The sequence below is a fragment of the Balaenoptera acutorostrata genome, chromosome 8 (assembly GCF_949987535.1).
Source record: "Balaenoptera acutorostrata chromosome 8, mBalAcu1.1, whole genome shotgun sequence".
NCBI lineage: Eukaryota > Metazoa > Chordata > Mammalia > Artiodactyla > Balaenopteridae > Balaenoptera > Balaenoptera acutorostrata.
This window is the reverse complement of record NC_080071.1, coordinates 33,372,614-33,393,278: the sequence shown is the minus strand read 5'-3', so window position 1 is coordinate 33,393,278 and position 20,665 is coordinate 33,372,614. Positions and strand designations below refer to the sequence as shown.

General features: G+C 44.1%; 1 protein-coding gene across 2 annotated transcripts in view; it reads right to left on the bottom strand.

Annotated features, from left to right (window-relative positions):
• Window positions 1-20,665, bottom strand: part of ITGA6 (integrin subunit alpha 6) — a 77,412-nt gene that overhangs the window by 34,863 nt on the left and 21,884 nt on the right. For both annotated transcript variants that reach the window (XM_057550687.1, XM_057550688.1), the window contains exons 2-5: window positions 6,647-6,771; window positions 5,147-5,226; window positions 3,491-3,746; window positions 1,701-1,832 (exon numbers count right to left, since the gene is read on the bottom strand). In XM_057550687.1, the coding sequence (XP_057406670.1) occupies window positions 1,701-1,832; window positions 3,491-3,746; window positions 5,147-5,226; window positions 6,647-6,771 (593 nt within the window). The remainder of the gene's footprint in view (window positions 1-1,700; window positions 1,833-3,490; window positions 3,747-5,146; window positions 5,227-6,646; window positions 6,772-20,665) is intronic.

The following is a 20,665-nucleotide window of genomic DNA, read 5'->3' as shown; positions in this document are numbered from 1 at the left end:
CAAACCACTCGGCCTTGTGTTCCCTTCCTGTCCTGCAAAGCCACTAACAACATTCACACACCCCGCTGCTTCCCACCCTGCCCCAGTCATTTTCATAAGAATTTCTTCCCTTGGCTAGGGGATTATTAATTGTGTGACCTTGGACTAGGAAATTAATGTCCCTAAGGCACAAGTTTTTTTTTGCCCATCAGCAACAGAGGGACAATAATACTTATTTTATATTGTTGGGAAGATCAAATAAGACCTATAAAGTAGTAAGTATAGTGTGTGATTTATAGCACATGGTAGGTGCTTAACAAGTGATAAGTATAACTTTTCTCCCTTCTATGCCTTCATACCAAGTTTTTTTTTTTTAATTTTGTACCAAATTTACTAATTTGAAGCTACTTTTTTTTTTTAATTAATTAATTAATTTATTTATTTTTGGCTGTGTTGGGTCTTCATTTCTGTGCGAGGGCTTTCTCTAGTTGTGGCAAGTGGGGGCCACTCTTCATCACGGTGCGCGGGCCTCTCATTATCGCGGCCTCTCCTGTTGCGGAGCACAGGCTCCAGACGCGCAGGCTCAGTAGTTGTGGCTCACGGGCCTAGTCGCTCCGCGGCATGTGGGATCCTCCCAGACCAGGGCTCGAACCCGTGTCCCTGCATCGGCAGGCAGACTCTCAACCACTGCGCCACCAGGGAAGCCCTCATACCAAGTTTTTAATCTGGGGATGGGGAAGTTTCTGAAGAGTTTTTTTTTTAATTAACAGTATTGTTCATACATATCTACATAATTACAACAATTTTTGAAGAATACATTTACTAATACCTTGTTTAGAATTATTTTTGGATCTACACCTACTTTTTCTCTTTTTTTAACCTTCCATTGTTCTAGTAATATCTCTAGCATATGGGTACGTCTCTATTTTTTAAAAAGAATAGGTTACTATTTAGGTTTAGGAGATTTTTTACATTTTTTCCAAGAATTGCACAGTAATTATTCTTTATGTCAACTCATACCAAGAATTAAAGCTTTTAAAAGCCTTTGTGTAATTACCATAATGCACATGAATAATTTAGGACACCCATTAGTAATGCAAACAAGCCTTAGGAGTTAAGGAATTGGCACTTAGACACAATCCGGGTGTCCTCAAGAGCTGCCTTAGCAGTCCTGCTTAGGCTCAGCTGTAAAGCCCCCGTGCCACCCGCCAGGGGCTTTGTGACAAGAGGGCCCCAATCCAGGAGCAAGGCCAACCCGTGGAGAACAGCAATCACAGAGGACGGACCTGGAGGTCTTGACCTGCCACTTAAGAGTAACTTCATAAATGCAGCTCTTAAAGAGTCTCTCTCCAAAAGGAGGCACTGAAGGGAGAGGGAAGGCAGCTCAGCCTCCTGCTAACATACATGCATGAACAGCCTGCCTCAGGTTACAGAGGCCGCCACTAGCTCAGGAAACAGACCTCCACACGGGAGGACAGAAGATTTTAGGAGACAGTAGTAGGTTTCCTCCCGCTTTGAGCAAGCTCAGAGTCAGACGGGAAGGATCCCAAGCATCAGTCAGGTTACCTTGGGATCACCAAGGCTTAAATTCCAGTAAATGCAGACACAGTCCCCTGGCTCCAACCTGGCCTCTCCTCAGCCTAGCAGTCCAGGGTCCTGTGACAGCCGTGTTACACAGAGGCATCTGAAGAGGCAGGCGTGCTGTCTACTCTCGTTCCTACCTAAATAACTGTTAGCGGGAACAGGAACTAGACTTTCATCATGGTCAGTCTCTCCACCAACTTCATAAGGCCCATCTTCAAAGATGTTCATGTCAAAAAAAGTGTTATTCTTTTGCTCTACGCGAACAATCCCTAAAAGAATGAAATGGTTAAAAAAAATGAAGATGAAACAAAATAAAATAGATGGTTCCTAATAAACATTCCTCGTGTTATCATTAAGCACAGAAAGAAAAGTTTGGAGGAAGAAAAGGAGAAGAAAGATGACTTTTGAGGTTATTAAAGTCAAAAAATCATGTTCATGTAGATTTTTACATCAAACAAATTTGTTCTAGTAATAAAAAAAAAATGCCCATGCATTTTCATGAATTATCTTTATAATGCCATGAAACTAGATGGAAAATGGAATGTTTACTTAGTTAACTAAACCTACAGAAAACTTTTAAATTATATGAACCTGATATATTTTACATTTTCTATAATCCTAAATCAATTTATCTTTTTACTATCCTGTGAAAGTAAGATTAGTATTTTGATCTTTTCTTCCAATCACTTTAACCAAAGATTTAAAAGCTTTAAAAAATTTTCACAGCTAATAATTGAAAAGAGAAGATCTCACATAGCCCACTATATGATTTTTTTAAAAACAGTAACATTTTAAGTCAGAATTTATAAAGCAGATAAAACATGTTTCCCATAAATTAAACCATACATAATTGATGGGTGTTTTTATTGTTTTGTTTTACTATGTATGGCCTCTCTTCTTGCTAAAACAATTTCTAAATGCATGTGTTATTTCAATTAGGTCAAGATAACCTGACAAATGCTGTTATGTGGAAGATCTGGTTGGGGCCGAGGAGGCCAAAGGGAATTACTCCCAAAGGTTGCTATCGAGCAAGGTGTTCTCAAGGATCATTTCTAACAGGAATGAAAACTTGGAAATTTCTGAATGGAATAAGGGAAAATTTTCCTAAGTTTTTCCTGACTAGTGAAAATGTTATAGTACAGGATTTATTTTAATAATTTCTCAAAAAAAAGTCTTATTTCCAAATCAGATGCATTTCTCTTCACTACGGATTACAGTCAGGTTAATTGTCCTTTATAACACAGTGGTTTTTCTACACCTGCTTAATTTCTTCAGAGAAGTTGAACTTTTATACTACAGGAGCACTAACCATGTTCATCTAGGCAAAAAATACAAGCCATTCTTCTCCCTCCCTCCCTCCCGGTGTCTCCTTTTACCTATATCACGAAATTATTTAAACAATACCATTAAACAATCTTTCCGGAAGTTACCCAAAATCATCTCAGAATTCCCTAATTTGACATCTACGCTTCTAACTATACTACTTTATTAGCAAAACACAGCCTTTTAAGATAATACATAATGAAAAAATGTCTGTATTAATACAATGTTATTTGTACGTGACACCACCCAATTATTTTCAGTTTTCAGATCCCTACCTTAAAATTAAAACTTTCAGCTTCATGAAACAGGCAAATACAAAACAGCAAAAACTAATGTTAATTATATTCTTACAGAAGAACATTAATTACTTATATTAATGTAAACTGCTGGCAGAGGGAAAAAAATCTCTTAAAACATATATCTTGAACATTATTTGTTTTTAAAAATCAGAATTTAGATATTTTGCTATCCTACCCTACTTCTACAACATAAAAGTGTCTTATAACACACTTTGTTTTCATTTAAAATGTACTAAATCATGGTGCATATAATAGCAATTATGTAATAATTCTAATCTCTATTTCTATAAATATACACGTCATACCTTTCCAGTTGTAAGTGCCTGGGGCTCCAAACGCAATGTAATGAAAGTCTTTAGTAAAAGTAGCTGCTACACCTTGCTGGCAAGAACCAAATTTTTCATGACCTCTTAATCGGCCATCACAAAAACTCCAGTCTCCTCCATCCATATCATCTTCAATCCTGAGATTCTGACTTAGGACGTAACACCTTCCAAAAATGTCTCGGGATTCCTGTTTTGTATTAACATGCTGCCTTTTTTCGTATCGATGAGCACATGTCTGCAAACAGATGGAATAAAGTAGCCCATACAGGTCGGCAAACCTTACGTTTTTCATTACAAATTGATGAAATTGTCAATAATCAAGAGGTTAATTCTAAGTGGGATGTTAAATGTGGCCTCCTCCTGAGATTGGATCTGAAAACCAGCAAATTTTCCTCCCCAAAGTTGCAAGAAGGAGACCATTATCTAGCACAGGACTTCTGTCTTGCCCTCAGCCTGAGAATAATGCTCCAATCCAAATACTGAATGCCAATCTGTAATCCACAGGCAAATTTATTTATAAATTTACCTGTCACATAAACAGTGGGAAACACCTTATTTCATCTTCTCAGTTTAATTGGTTTTTAGTGGCTATATAAACCTTCACATCAGTATGTTTGTGAAAATAAGTACTCATATTCCGGAGGAGAGAAATCATGGACATATTTTCACAGGGATCGGGCTAAAACTGCTAAAACAAAGACATTTTCCTTTTACCTATACTATTTCCTTATAATCAATCCTAACTAACTTATCCTCTAAACTCTGAGATTAAGTTTATTTTAAAAGGCAGAGACAATTACACTGCTGGAAGAGATGAAGTAATCTCTAATTTTACAGGGTATTCATGGCCACCCTCCATATAACAGGCTGAAAACACTTTACAATGTCCAAGTCAATTTCCCATAATACATCCCTTTAGATATAAAAATTCAGTGTTTGGTAAAATTCTCACTTTTCTCAAAATTCTACATAAATTTGTTACAGCAACCAGATTTTGAAAGAGACAGAAAGATCATCATAATCCAGCCTGGGACCTCCAAGGCCACCTTGCACAATCCATCTAACAAACCCTTTTTTCTTCGCTACCACTTCTATTTGAAGAAGCTCAGAATATATAATAAAAGAGTTTAAAATTATCTGATCCTTACTGTCCATGACCATTCCCATATTTTTTTTATAACTAATCTATAATAGCTACATAGTTCCTGAGACAAAAAGCATGCCTAGTTTTGTTTGTTTGTTTTTAACATCTTTATTGGAGTATAATTGCTTTGCAATGTTGTGTTAGTTTCTGCTGTATAACAAAGTGAAGCATGTCTAGTTTTGCTTTGCTTCTTGTTTTAAGACCACCTAGAGTTTTAGGGACATTAAAGGTTTTTAAATAAGTTCTTTGAATCTGAAAGTTCTAAAGAAAAGCAGATTGTAGAGCTGTTTCAAAGTAGATCAGGAATCACAGGAAAATTAATGCTTTCGTTTCTTCTTGACATCAATTCCTGCTTTCAAGCAGTCGGTTTTCTAGAATGTACACTCTATGCAGGCAGAAGCTCTGCCTGTTTTGTTCAATACTGTGAGCCCAGCAGTGGCACACAACAGGCACTCAGACACTGTGGAATGGACACACTTCTCTACACTTACCACAACTTTGCCCCCTGGACCTTGGCTCTGGACGGTGACCCCCATCCACTGATCTTCCTTGCTTTCCGATGAAGGGTCAGCTGTGGAGAAAGCAGCACAGGTTACACACACACAGTTAGGACTTCAAAGCCATTGCAACAGGAAATGAACCAATAAATGAACAAAAATATAAGAAACAGCTTCTAAATTGCCTTGACTCCAAGTCTAACCACTTAGTAAATTTAGTTACTCAATCCAGAAAAATTACTTCTCATCGTAAGAAAACGGGTGAGTGATTATTGGTATGAATGTTTCATAAAATTCTTTACATAAAATACATACCTCTACCTGGTAGCCCTTCACTTTCTCTGACAACCAGGGTCCCGAGTACAGAAACTACCATCCAAACTAACAAAAAGTGGCTACTTCTCCACATACTCCCAAATTTGTTACATAACAGCATGAACTCTTCTTTACTGCAGATGGGAAGACAAGGCCTCAGACTCACTTTATATCTTCCTATCAATGCAGAAAAGGAAAGTGATATATTTATTTTTACCTCCTTCCTCCAAAAAGGAGAGACAGAGGGAAACCACAAATCTCACCATGTGCTCATTTCAGTATCAATCTGAGCCTACTGTTTGACCCTACATCCAAATTTTTGCCTTCCTCAATGAGAAGGCAGGCATGATTTCCAATCCTGAATCATTACAAAACTATGAAACCTACCAACTTTAGGTAGACAGAAGGAAAAAATGCCAAAATGTTAAGTAAAGAGCAATTATGCCTACATTATCAGTGGGTCTGGGTTTCTCCTTACATTTCAAAGTCATTTACAAGTTTCCCACAATTAACATGTATTATTTTCTAATCAGTAAAAAAAAAAAAACCCAAAAAACAAATACTGTTGCTAAAAAGATGAAAAAGCAAGAGAAGAACATAAACATGAATCTGCAAATATGCTTAGACCAAGAATGTCAAACTAGGTTTGGTTGCAGCTTCTCAGGACACTAATTGCTCTGCCTACCACACAGAGTCTGTGCAAAACAAGCCTCTAACTGAGATAGTACGGCAAAATTTATCCATGTTGCCCAGCTTTCATTTTAGAGAGATCTGATGTTTAAACAGTCTTTCTCCCAAATATTTTAGCAGCAAATGAGAACTTTTGGCTGCTGAGTACAAAATACACATTCAATTTTCTTCGCGGCTGTGAATACAGTTTTTCTCCCGTAGAACCTCAACACATCACTAGGTGGCGACATCGATACACCATATCAGTTTAGAAAGCAGAGTTGGTTGGCGTGGGGGGGGGGGGGAGGGGGAGCAACTACGCTGCAGCCCAGTGACTTAAAATGTACATGTTCTCAGGGCAAGCAAGAAACAGACGAGGCTGATGCAATTAAGAGAGGCCCTCTCTCCAAGAATAAATGCTTGTCCCCCCTTTCCTTCCGCCTGGAAAGGGCAAGTGGGATACAAGGCAAGTTGGTCAAGGGAACCCTGAGCGAGTGCAGAAGAACTCACCGTCGTTATCAAATTCAATCCGTGGGCACGGCCCCCGGGAGGTGATGTCGCAGCTGTACAAGCCTCCTGTTCTGTTGGCCTTCTGCAGCGGAAGGGCCACTGCCCGTGGGGCCCCCACGAGCAACCTGTTGACAAAACAGAGAATATGCAGATTTGAGTTGAATACGCATTTAACGTTTCAGTCAGAACCAGGAGATATCGGAGTTATTCTTTATCGAGGAGTCCCCTAATTCTCTGCCAGTTTAGGTGGTGAGGGAGAACAAAAGCAGAGCCCTGTGACACACACACACACAAAACAATGCAAGTCAAGCACAAGAAGAAGGGTTGTTGAAACAAGGTGAAGGATACGCGCGTCTCTCATAGTATCAGCAGCTCTCTGCGGAGCACGATTCTGGTGTTTTAGAAGCCACGCTTTGCACAGAGCTTGCCCCCTACACCTAAGCCAAGGACATTATAAGGAACCCAGACACAACAAACACTCCCACACAGGAGAAGAAAAATGGTCCCAGTAAACTTAACAAGTGATGATACGTCCATTTCCAACATTGTGCCTTCCTGGGGGTGGTTTTCAAAGGTAATTTTGAATGTCCCCCAGATTTTCAGTTTTTATACTGTTATTAAACCGGGAGGCCATTAGACTGAGGTGGCTCTAATGCTGTGGCAGCCTAAGGAAGCAAACCAAAATCTCGGCCTGTAAACGCCTCAAGGTTACAAAACCAAACCCTAAGGGCAACCCATCACAAACAGCCACCTGGGCTGTAAGCTATAGCCCATCAAATCATTTCCTTGCTTTGCTTCCTTCCTTTCTCTGTGTCTTTCCCTGCTCCTGCTGGTGGAGCACCGCTAACCACTTAAGGCTTGACGCTGCCAGGTTCGCATTGATTTCTGCTCAAACTCGTCAAGTTTTTAATATGCCTCAGTTTACCTTTTAACAACACAGATTTGGAACCAAACCTTTGCCCAAGATACAACTCAACTGAATTACTCTTTTGCAGCCTCTTTCTGCATCAATTCTTACTTCCCGGTATTTGGTCATCTCGACAAGCTCCTCCTTTATCATCCAATTAATCCCCACCAAGGAATCAGGGATACCACTTATGTACTAGGCATCATAATATTCCCTCTCCCCTCCCACCTCAGGGTTCTTGCCATCTCCAGTAAGAGGCAATCTGTTTCCCAGCCAGAGGGATCTTTAGAGACCCACTACCTTTCTGCTGTGTTCCTTTTACTTAATGCCCTTTACTCACCATCAGTTTTACAATCTTTGGGGTCTGGCTGACTGACAACGAGGAGAAGAAACAAAGAGAAAGAACATACACCTGACTGGACAGAGAAACAGAGCTGAAAGAGAAACCAGGCTGGAGTTGGGGAAAAGGGCTGGGAACACAAATGTGAACCAACTTCCAAAACAGAAAAGCCACTCCTGGCCTTCAAGAAACTCACAAATCTCAGATGCCAAAAACAAAAAACAAAAGAACAAACAAACAAATAAACAACCCACCCCACACAACAGTCCTTACCACTTTTGTCTTTGCTGTGATCCCAATAAAGGATTTAACTTTTTTTTTTTTTTAAACCAACGCAATGCAGTGGGTACAATGGAAGGGAAATGCACTCAGAAAACAGAGACGGGAGCCAGACTCTGCCCAGGGAGAGCCAGTGAGGCGGGTCTTACAGAACAATGGCTGGCTCATGTGGGAACATGCATACCTAGCACCATCCTTCCTCCCAGACCCTTGGGTGGCAGCACCGTCAGCCTCCACCTCCAATCCGTCCAACATTTAAGGGATGAAATAGCACACACCAAGGTACGGAACTGCAACAGAGACTCGTCAGGACCAAGGTGGGGTCCTCGGTGCCTGGAACTTCTGGGCAGAGGCAAGGCCAAGGGCTGTCCCACACCTGTTCCGCTAATGTCATTCTTGATCCCAGGAGCTCTGACAAAGAGCTGAGAGGTGAACTAGCCTATGCTGTGAGTGAACAAGCTCAATTATCCAGCAGGTGTGGAGATGGAACCCTGTCTAGGTACTTCGAGAGATAAGCAAAGTGCTGGGGTCAGAAGCACAAAATCACAGGATGTGGGCACTGGAAGCACCGGAAAATGCATCCAGCCCTCACTTCACAGATGAGGAAACAGAGGCTTTGGGGAGGAGGTAAGTACCCTAAGACCTCACAGCTAGTTGGGAGCCAGGAAAAAAAACTACTTTGGAGCAATGTTTTCTCCATTCCTCTAAATTGCTTCCTAGGAAAATAAAACCCAGGATTTTAAGGTGTTTATAATTTAAATGAAAGGGCAAAACCTACACAAATGAAACATTGAAACAAGAACTGTTCCATTTACTGACTAAGACTAATTCACAAAGGGTGAGGGAAGGCGGAGGCAAAGCATTACTGCAGCTGGGTGGGGTGAAGGTCAGGAGGAGATTTCCTGTAAAGGTAACGACTCCAACAGGGAAGGCTATAAAGAGCAGAGCAGGCCAGGAGTTCCAAGGTTGTTACAGTGTATCTTCTCTGACCACTTCCTCTCCTCATACCCGCCCAAGGAGCCTGGCAAGCTACCCTACCATAGGCAGGTACTGGGCTTGTTATTTCCCGTTGACCGTCCTCGCTCATTTGTTCACTTATTCATTCCACAAACATTCAAGAGCCTCCTAGGATGAGTAAGAATTGTCCCCCTCCCTGCCAATCCCTGGGTCTTTAAACCACAGGGAGATAGAAGCAATGGGAGGGCGGGGCAGAGTGCTGCCCCGGTCCAGAGGGCGCTAAACCTGCCCTGGAGCGAGTGTCACGTAGAGATGACAGGAGCTGGAGGTGGCCTAGTGAGGGGCACAGCATGTGCAAAGGCTGAGAGGGAAGGAGCCGGAGCAAATGGAGGAGTAGGAGTCGGCGATGCAACAAGACGGGATTGGGGATGGGCAGCGTGGTCCGCGGAGCTCCGCGTTCCGGTGCAAAAGGCCACAGATGCGCACCTGCGCAGCGCCTCAGAGCCCCTGGCTTCCGCCGACCGTTTGTCCCCAGCAGGGGACAGGTGCTTCCGGGTTTCCTGTTGTTGAAAAAGCTGCGGAGATTGTTCCATTTACATGGACAGTCCTTCAGAGCAAGCCGCTCCCTCCAGCCCCTTTTCCCCTGGCTGCGTGGGAGGGTTTCTCCCTCTTCGGTACCTGCAGATTCCACTGCTTCCCAGGCCCTCAAAGGGCGGGCCTCTACCACGCAGGAGCCCTTTCACTCCAGTTGGCTGGCTAGTTATAGGGCTGTAGCGACAAAACTTCCCGGATGCTACGAATGCCAAGCTCTTGCAGAAGTTTCCCCGCATTCTTTGTGGTGGCTACTGCATCTGAAAGCTGACCACAGAGAAGGATGGAAGCAGCTGGAAGATTTGGGCGTGGGAGGGGCGGGGGGGGGGGAGAGGGGACAACACATAGGAAAAGGGAACTTGACAAAATAAGAGAAATGTACCTCTGGAGAATAATGTTAGCTGTCACACTGCCTTGTGTTCCCAGCACTATCCTTCCTCCCAGGTCCCTGGGCAGTTGGCACAGTGAGCCCCGCTTCAGAATCTGTCCCAGCTCAGACGGAAGGGGGCGGGGTGCTCTGGGGCCTCAGGCCACACGCAGCCAGAGGGGGAAGAGCAGACACCCCTCAGTGGGGGGGGGGGTGCCCCTGCTCTAGCCACACCCCGTTCCCTGGGACCACACTTACAGGAAGACAATGATGGGGAGGGCAGGTAGCGCTAAGTCAGATAAAATCAGTCATAGAAAAGGTAAGGAAGCACCTTGATGCAAGAACACGGTACCCCCAACCAAAGTCAACAACTGGCAGGTGTCTTAATCCTCAAGGTAAAGTCACCGTCTCTTGTTCAGGAAATAAGCAAACTCTGATTTCTGCTTAGAACCAGCCTTAATCACAGGAGGTCACAGCCCATTAGCTGAGGCTATGTCTGGCAAGGACAAAGAATTGAAAATAGAGCTGTATCCAGTCAATGACACCATCCCCGGTGCAACCCATCTCCTTCCTCATTAAGTCCTTTAGGACCTGGGCACTGGCCTAAGCCATTCGGAACCCAGCCAGCTCCTGGGATAGCACAGCGAGTGCAGCTCTAGGAGGGACAGTCTGAATCTGGGGGGAAGACTCAGGCCACACCAAAATCCAGTTTCTGCTCAAATCGCACTTTTTACCCTTTGAGGCTGGGTTTAGTGTGAGCACCAGGCACTCTGGGCACTGCAGGGGTGGATGCCCACAGCAGCTCCTAGGGCCCGGGCAGCAGCTGCCAGGCTGTTCATTTTCATTTAAGAAGCAGCAGCAGCAGCAGCTGCTTTTTCCTGACCCGCCTAGTACCACTGGAGGAGTTCAGAACCACAGTAACAACTCACGTTCAGAGTGACAGGGACCAAGGAACATGAAGTTATGGCTCTTGAAGGGAAGTGGTGGAAATGAACAGAACAGGGTCTTAGAAACCTATTCCCATATCAGGTCAAAAGAAAAACTGTAATCAAGGAAGGGCAAGCATCTGGATTTGAACTAAGATTGTTTTAGACACCAAAAGGAACAGGAAAAATTACTTCCCAAATTGCTTTCCACAGGGCCATTGGACAATCACCTCCACTATTTCAAGCTGTACTGACATAAAAACTGCCCTGATTCCAACATATTGGAAACTTACCTTTAAAATACAAAACTCAAAATGTGTAAAACCACATCATCTTTAAAGATGAGAAATGAAACTTGAAATAGTAAAATACAATGTAAAAGGCAAATTGCACAAGTGTGGCAGTGACTGAGGACATGATATAAATTCAGGTCTTTGGAGTCTAGATCAAAATTCTTGGCACGAAGATGCAGGACCCTTATCATGCTATTAACCACAAGGTTATTTCACACTTCAAGCAAGTCATACTCCTATTTCCTATAGTCAAGTTCTCCCCCAAGCAGAGCCAGTATACTTTTGCATAACTACATCAACCAAAGTTCTAAACACAGGGGTACTTTTAAAACTCTACAGACAATAGCAGCTTTGCTTCATTGTTTTTGGCAATAATTCATTTCCTCAAGGATTAAAGATTCTGCCTCTAGCTATGCAACTTTGTCCCAGGAAATGTGAAATATTGCTTCATTAGAACAAGGACACTATTATTGCTTAATTTAAAACACAGCCTTCTTAGTTTGTCCAAATTAAACCTTCATTAGAAGATGGCATTAATAATTCAACTGTGTCACCCCTACATTTAACCCATCTTTGAGCTCAGTCTTTAACAGTAATAAATACGGATGGCAAGAAATCAAAAACAACTTACAGTGGAAAGCCACAGATTCTACACTCATCCCAAGTCCCACTCTCTGCGCAGAACTCCTTTTAAATTCTGGATTTACTTCTCTAGAATGCTAGATATTGATATTATGCTAATACATTTATTTCTTGACTTACCAGCTTTAGGCAATTAACTGTTGACACCACAATATGAAAAGGGGAGAGCTTAAACTACTTGCTACTTTCCCTCCTATGTTTAATAACTATATTACTTTAGTTCTGCTATTTGCTACGCTTTAAGTTTTAAGTAATATATTTTAATTTCTATTTTCTCTTCATCAATTTCTGACAAAATCTCTCCATTCCCCAGCTGGGGAGATGATGCTATCAGCAGTCTGTCTCCCCAACTTTCCTCTTGGTGCCTCCAAGTCCTACCATCCATTGGCTATACTTTTACACTATTACCAGAGCTATTACCATTTACAGTTTGTCTTGTAACCACATTTTGGTCACCTGTTCTTTTATACAACCAGGTAAACATTATTCAGTGCTGAACCAAACAGCACTGAAATTATCCTCTATCTGGGACCAGTATCAGAAGCTCTTGCCCTCCAAGGATACTGTTCCTAGCATCAAGGTCAAACAGACTTGCTTTCCTTCCATTCTATCAATTGTTTGGTGTACTTCACATTTGGACCATGACTTTTGCTTTTCTTGGCGTTTCTCATTACCATTTTTTCTCCCTTATGTTGTTTGCTTTTATTCCAGCCTCAATTGTTTCTAAGCTCCCAATCGTACCTAGTATGAAATCAGGATCTCTTCTTTGCTCGGATGTCCTCCTCAGAGCCCTTGGACCTCCTAGTACCACACAGACTGACTGTTCTTCTAGGTCTGCTGTACAGAGTCAGGGTCATCTGGGTCTGCTGTACGTGGTCCTCCTAGCACTTCCCTTTACTGCCCCCTCCTGGATTGGTCTCCTTTGACCTAGGATCTCATGTTTTCCTCTTATTTGGTTTTCTTAAATGTCATCCTAAAGAACAGTACATGATAGGTAAACTGAGTCCCTTCAGATACAAAAATGGCATTCTGTTCTCACTCTTGACTGATAGTTTGGGTGTAGGATCTAGGTTGGAAAACACTTTCTTCAGAACTGCTCTAATTTATTCTAGTATCCAGTGCTGCCAATGAAACTTCTGACGTTAAGTCCTATTTTCATTTCTTTAAAGGCGACTTTTAGGCTCTGCACGTTAACCCAGGCGTTCTGAACAGCACGACAGTACCTGTGCGTGAGCCTTTTCTCACTGTGCACTGCGTGGCCTCTTTCAATCTAGAGACTTAGGACATCAACTTCCAGGAAACTCTTATGGTGCATCGGTCATTTTACTCATTCCATTTTCTGTTCTTTCTGGAATCTCTGTTAGCTAGTCAAGTGTGGGACCTCCTGGATTAATCTTCTCACTTTTTTCCTTCCCTCTCTATGGTTCTGAGACTTGACTTAATTTTCTAGTATTTCTAATGAAATTTAAGTTTCAGCAATTATATTTGTAATCTCCAAAAGCTCTTTGTTTGGATTGTGCCTTTCACGTAACAATGCACCCTATTCTTATTTTATGGATTAACATATTCTCAAATGCTCATATTCTAAGCATTTTACCTAGAAGTTTTTTTGGTTTTGTTTTTCCTTTGTTCTCCTTCTGTTCCTGGATTTTCTGTTTCTTCCAATTTTTCTTCTGGTTTACTTCAGCCATTCCCTTTCATGCTGCTAGCTCTCATCATATGCCTGATAATCCTTGGTTCTCTTGTTTCGCTGTTGCCTAAAAAGGTCCATTTTTGGCTCGGTCTCACCCAAATCAGGAATTCTGAAAGGGAGTCCTGGGTGGGGCCTGCTGACAGAGGAGTCACTTTAGGCTGAGTGCCTAAAGGGAGCTGCTGTCAAGACTGAAAACCAGTCTTCAAATGCTAGAGGAGGAAGGCTTAATTCTTGGGCTGCCAGCGTTCACACTAGAAGCCCCAGCTTTCCCTAGCTGTTTTTTAAATACTATAACTGCCTTGCTTACCTCTACAAGAATCCATTCTTGAGTTGTAATCATTTAAGCTTTGTAAAACATGCACCTGTCAACATCCCCACCCCTTTCCCCCCAAAAAGAAAGTACTATGGTTTTTTTGTTTTTGCCAGAGTGTTAAATTCCAGCGTCCTATATACTCTGTACAGAGAGATGGGGAATGAAGGTGTCATCTGGCATCTGTGGTCCAGCATATAGGCCTTTACTTCCAGATCCACGCCTGATTCCTAGCGCCTGCCTCACCTGACGATTCTCAGGGTGGGCACAAGGCAGACCACCTGCCCCCTTTTTCCCAGTCCCTACATGATATACTCCTGAGTATGGCTCCCTCCCTTGTTAAGGCCATAAGCCAGATCCCATCTGCTTTCTGCCTTTTAGTAATAATCTCTCAGCCATCACAGAGCCCTGAGGAGCCTGCAGGGAAACCTGTATATCTAGTCAGCCATCTGGAACCATAAGTCAAAATCCAGTCATTTCTTGAAGGATCAGATTTTCACCCCAGCCTGGATTCCTTGCAGTTTGAAGGTGAATGTCCTTTTCCCAGCTGTTACAACATCTCTATCATTACAATCACCCCTCATATACCAGGGATTCCTCATAAGACTCTGTGCATGGGGAAAAAAAAATCCAAAAGAGGGTTTTATGGCCAATTTGTATATGTAAGCCTTTATGAATGTAGATGAAAGAGTCCACTGACATTTGATTATTTATGCAAACATTTTGAATAACATCTTATTAAAAATTTATCTAATAGTTTTATGCTTATTTTACAAAGCAATTGTATTCAAACTGCATATGCTGCTTTGACATTACTTTCTGAAAAGCAATGTCTAACACAGTTTTCCAGGGCATTTCTAGGACATTTTAAAGTTTATAACCACACCTAAGACTTGCAATTATCGTGTCAAATCCTGAGGAATTATTACTAAATGTGAGCTAAATTTCTTTGCTTCCTTTTTGAAATCATTTTAAAATATTTTAAAACAAATTTAACCTCTATCAGCACCCACAGTTATAACTGATTGAGGTCCCTTTAGGCTAATGTGTTTGTAGCGAACAAAACTTTGTTGCTCAAGTAAAGTAATCACGAGGGCAGCTCTCCGAGGAGAATGACTTTATAAGGGCTCAAATATAAGGTGGGATAATTTGGGGATAAAAAATAGATCTTGCCTTATATTTAAAGGTGTGTGGAAAACAGCTCTAAAGCCTCCAAGTTTGGAAAGCTCTCTGTGCTGTGAACAGGAATCTTAAGAAAGGCCCCTGGGTCACGCCTTCTCCTCCTCTGGAAGGTCTAGGCCCTTCCACACAAAGGCCACGTTGTACTGAGTCATTTTTGGTCAGACTGTCCACAAAGTGGTTTAAAGCTTCCAACACTTCGCTGGGCTGACCATAGGTCCAGGTTTCCCCAGGACACTCCTGATTCACACCTATTGTCCCGGGCCCCCTTTCATTCTCAAAAATGTCCCAGTTCGGTAGATAAACTATACAGTCATCCCAGCCTCAGGTATAAAGCTGGCAATGTAACCTGACTGAGGCAACAACTTGAATTTAATAACGCTATCCTTGACAGTCCAACTGTGTGCTTGGATATGGCACTGTTTCCCAGGTACCGGGGAGTTATTCGGGCCCGGGAGGCCCTGCAGTCAATTTCCACATGACCAGGCTCGCCGAGGGCAGCTTGTCTGGTCGTCGAAGCTCCACTGGCCGTCTGAGAGCCCCTCTCCACCGCAGCCAGGCTGACTCTCCAGGTGTCCACCGGCAGAAGCACTGTCCCTCCTCTGGCTGGAGGGGGAGGTGCCAGTTTTCCAAGGACCAGCGGTCAACAGGGAACGTCCACACCCCGCCGACCACCCCCAGCCACCATCAGCAAACCTGGTAACCTGCCAGATTGCTAAGGAGTTTTGTCCTTTCCTCCCCTTCCTTCTTTACCTGGTGAAGAGAAGAACAGGCATTACAGCTTGCTTGTGCTTTAACCTAAACCCCGCATCTCTGCCTCTGAGTCAAACGGCTTCATAGGAAGAGCCTGCTTCTCTCTCCTTTGGAACCAGAAAATCGGTCAGTCATCAGACTAACTCCCACGTTAGACTTTCCAAACAAAGTACATGCATTATTAAAGTTATAAAACTGAAAAAGACTATTCTTATTTTGATGACTGGTTATTTGAAGATCTAAAAATATACGAGGGAACTCTGCACTCAAGAACTGATATCCAGGGGCTTCCCTGGTGGCGCAGTGGTTAAGAATCCACCTGCCAGTGCAGGGGACATGGGTTTGAGCCCTGGTCCGGGAAGATCCCACATGCCACGGAGCAACTAAGCCCATGCGCCACAACTACTGAGCCTGCGCTCTAGAGCCCGTGAGCCACAACTACTGAAACCCACGCGCCTAGAGCCCGTGCTCTGCAACAAAAGAAGCCACCGCAACGAGAAGCCTGCGCACCGCAACGAAGAGTAGCCCCTGCTCGCTGCAACTAGAGAAAGCCTGTGCACAGCAACAAAGACCCAATGCAGCCAAAAAATAAATAAAATAAATTTATTTTAAAAAAAATGATATCCAGCAGCAGTGAGCTGTGCATGAACAAATATTATTGTATTTAATGTGTGCTGTTAGTCCCGAAGCATCATTTCCAAACAACCCAAAAACTAAGTATAGATATGTTGGATAAAACTCTAGTTTTCCTATAAGTAGTCAAGATAAGAAACAGACTTGTCTTTTTCAGGGAAAGTCACTGCTATTCACAACCACGTAGCAGTGCCCGGGTGCCTGGCTGAGTGTCTGGACATGAACTCGCTGCCCTCGCCGGCCCTCTGCATAGGTCAGGGCTATGAGGCATCTAGAATGTAGCTCCACGAAGGCACACATCTTACTGTTTTTAACCCACGAACCTATCCCAAGCTCCTGCAGCTGATGCCAGCACATGGTGATGCCCAAGTACTCACTGAAGAATGATCACAGCCCAACCACCTCGAGGTAGGATGTGTAAGAGCCATTCTCCACTGCCCTGAACAGCAAAGAAAGTATCAGAGGTCGTTACTACCAAGTGACTTGGTGGCAACAGCCATCTACGCAATGAGACCTTGAGTTGAGCAGGTGTGTTAGTTTTCTGTGGCTGCTATAACAAGTTACCACCAACTTAGTGGCTTGAAACACAGATTTCTTATCTTACAGTTCCTGTGGTTCAGGAGTCTAGAATGGGTCTCACTAGACTAGAAAACCAAGGTGTCGGCAGCTCCTTTCTGAAGGTTAGGGGAGAGTGCTTCCTTGCCCCTGCCAGCTTCTAAAGCTGCCTGCATTCCTTGACGCGCAAGCCCCTTCTTCCATCTGAAACATCAGCAGCAAAGCATGTTCAGATCTCTCTTTTGCCTCCCTCTTCCACATGTATAAGCATCCCTGTGAGCACACGGGGCCCACCCGGATAATCCAGGACAATCTCGCTAATCTTAAAGTCAGCTGATGAGCAACCTTAATCCATCTGCAACTTTAATTCCCCTTTGCCGCTTAACCTAATACATTCACAGGTTTGGGGGGTTAGGACATGGACTCTTTGTAAGCATTATTCTGCCTATTACAGCAGGAAATCTAAACAGTCTCTTTCTTATCGAATTGTACGCAGACACCAAGAACTTGAATTTGGAATGATAACCTAAAATACTTTTGCCGAAGCTAAGTATATGTCAAGAGCACATTCTGGGTTGACCTTCTCCCTCACTTTCGACCCTTTAGACTGGGCTGCTTTGAAACTCCCCGACTACCATGCTCTCTCCTGGCTCAGAACCTCTGCACAAGCTCTTTTCTCCCCCTGGAATCCTCCTACTCTCCCTCCTCAGGCCTCTGCTTAAAACTCTTCATGTACCTTCCAAGCTAGGCCGGGCCCCACCTCTTATGAGTCCTCATCTACCTTCCCTTCCTAGCACGACCACGGTCAGTAATCATGACATGTGCGAGGAACTGCATACTGGCCACCTCCCTCAGCAGAAGGTCAGCTCCATGGGGGCAGGGCCATGTCTGTTCTGTTCACTGCTGTGTCCCCCAGTGTCCAGCTCAGGGCGAGCACTGAACTCAACAGGTATTTTTAATGAACCAAATTCATCATAGTAATTTACACAGCTAAAAGGTGAAGTTCACTTTTAATGATTTCAACACAGCAGATTTAAACTAAACTGAGAAACCTTCTACTATTTCTACAAGTGGCCCTGTAAAGACAGAGGAAAACTGGGGACAGGACTGCCTGCTGCCGCCCCCAACCCTTGGCCTATTTCCAACAAGTCAGACATTCCTTTGAGGGCTCCAGTTGGTCTTCAAAATATGTCGGTATTCTGTTTTGTACGGTGATTTTTAAACTGTATGTAAAAGCTAGATTATAATGCATAATGCAGCATTGTTTCAGAACAGTTATGCCAACAAATCTGAGTAAATGATGGTGAAATGCTGGCAGCCAGTCTGAGAGCACAACCTTTCAATCATCCCCCTGTTCACTCCTTCATTCCTTCAGCAAATATCTCCCAAGCTCCCTGCTGCAGGAAGCGCTCTGCCCACGCTGTGACCGGCTGCCTCCCCGCCTCAGCTGGACCTGTTGGAGCAGTCAGTGGTTCCGATTTCCAGGATTCCTACCAATTAATGCCTTCCCAAGAGACACAAAGGAAACTGGTCTTAGCAACACCTTACACAGACAGCAGTTTGCCTTCGCGGCCCGCACTGCATCTGGGAACCACAGGAGGGGCTGGGAGGTTTCAAAGGTAGCTTTAACATCAGTGCTCTTACCCATGACCCAGCTGCAACAACACACACCAAAATGAGCCCATAGGATGGGTTTTGGGAGAAAGCTTTAAAACATCAACTTGTCAAATGAAGCTTGAACTTTGTTTCCGGTTTTAAGCATGCAGAACCCATAAACCCTAATGCTTTTGAATGTCTTTACTCAACCCACTTGGATTCTCCACAGGGCTACCTACAGATGAGAAAATACAGGAGAACTGCCCTGTTCCTGTATGTGGGGTCACCATGTGGCTCTGGTCCTATGACACTGCTACCTTGTTACCACCATCACTTCCCCTCCCCGCCCCACCGAGACTCCAACCGACCGACCATCTGAATTCATCCTTTCCACCAGGCTCTTCGTTCATGCTTCCACACTGCGCAGATGCTGTCCATTCCCCGCAGAATGTCTGCCGCACACCAACTCTTCCCTAGACCTCCACTCAACTCCAGCATCACCTCCACCAGTGAAGCCCAGCCCTCTCTGCCTCCTCAGGTGTTGGTTGCCATGTGGACCGTAGCTGAGCCCTGGTATCCCTGTGGGCAGACCCAATGCCCACCGACCCCCACCAGGCCCTGGTTTCCTGGAGGAGCTCATGGAGCTCAGCTTGATCTCATCTGCGCCCCTGATTTTAGGGAGACAAGAATAAAGGTTCAAAGAGGACCTGCCCAGGTCCTGTGGTCAATTACGCAGCCTGCATTTAAGACCTTAATAGTCAAAACAGTTAACCACCTGGAAAGAAGAGCTAGAAAATCGAGGGAAACTGGACAAGGAAACTGACTACATTCCACCTCTTTCTGAATCAAATTCTAAAACCATATTTCATTCACTGTTTGAGAGGAATCCCCAGAATATCAAATTCCTCCACAATCTCAGCAGTAAGATTAAGCCCCAGGGGCTCCTCTTCACTGTTAGAACTTGCCATGATAATTCTAGGAGGGCACCATGCAGAGCACTTTGAACTGTGGGCTCACGTCCCTTATTTAAGAGGAGAAGGACCCAAGAGTCTCTGTGGCTTCCCAAGTCTAGTTTCATGTTGATCTTCTAGTCCCGTCCAATTAGGGACTAGACTGGGCAGCTGGAGGAAAAGGCAGCAAGGCCTATGATACGAGCCCATCAATACTTGCCGGATTTATCCTCCCCCTTGCTGGCGGCTCCCCTTCCAATAGATCTTGGAGGGTCTCCTTGTCTCTGGCTATACTCTTGTCCTGGGGCTGGAAACACCTTCATTTAACAGGTGACTCGCAGAACATCTTTTCAGCCCAGACCTCTCCGCTAAGCTCCACGCTCCGACACCCAGCTGTCTACTAGATGTCAGCACTTAGCATCTCACATTTAATGTGTTCAACACAGAACTCAGCTTTCCCCCAGCCACGCTCACCACAAGCCTTCCCTCTCTCAGTAAATGTACACTATCCACCCATGTGTCTGTTCAGGCTAGAGACCTAGGAGTCATCCTTGATTCCTCGCTTTCCCTCACCTTCCACATCCGAGGCATCAGTACATTCTCTTGGCTCTGCCTCCACATTTCACTCTGACCCACTTCTCGGTGGCTCCTTTGCTGTAAGGATGGTCCAAGCCTCCATCTGGTCACACCTGGACAACTGTAATATCCTTCTGACCGGTCCACCTGCTTCCACTCTCGTCCCGCCCCAGCCCATCTCCTCAGAGCAACCACTGCTCTTTCTACGTCTTAAGTCACATCACATCACCCCCCTCTGCTTACAGCCCTCACTGGGTTCCCATGGCCACTGGCATGAAATGCAACCTCCCGCCATGCTGCACAAGGCCCGGCGTGAACTGCCCTTTACCTGCCGCTCTAGCCTCACTCACCTCGGGTGTGCACTCCTGCCACACTGGCCTGACTTCTGGCATTTGAACACACCAACCTGGTTTCCATTTCAGGGTCTCTGTAGTCACTTCCTTTGGCTGAGACCATTCCTGCCTCAGATCTT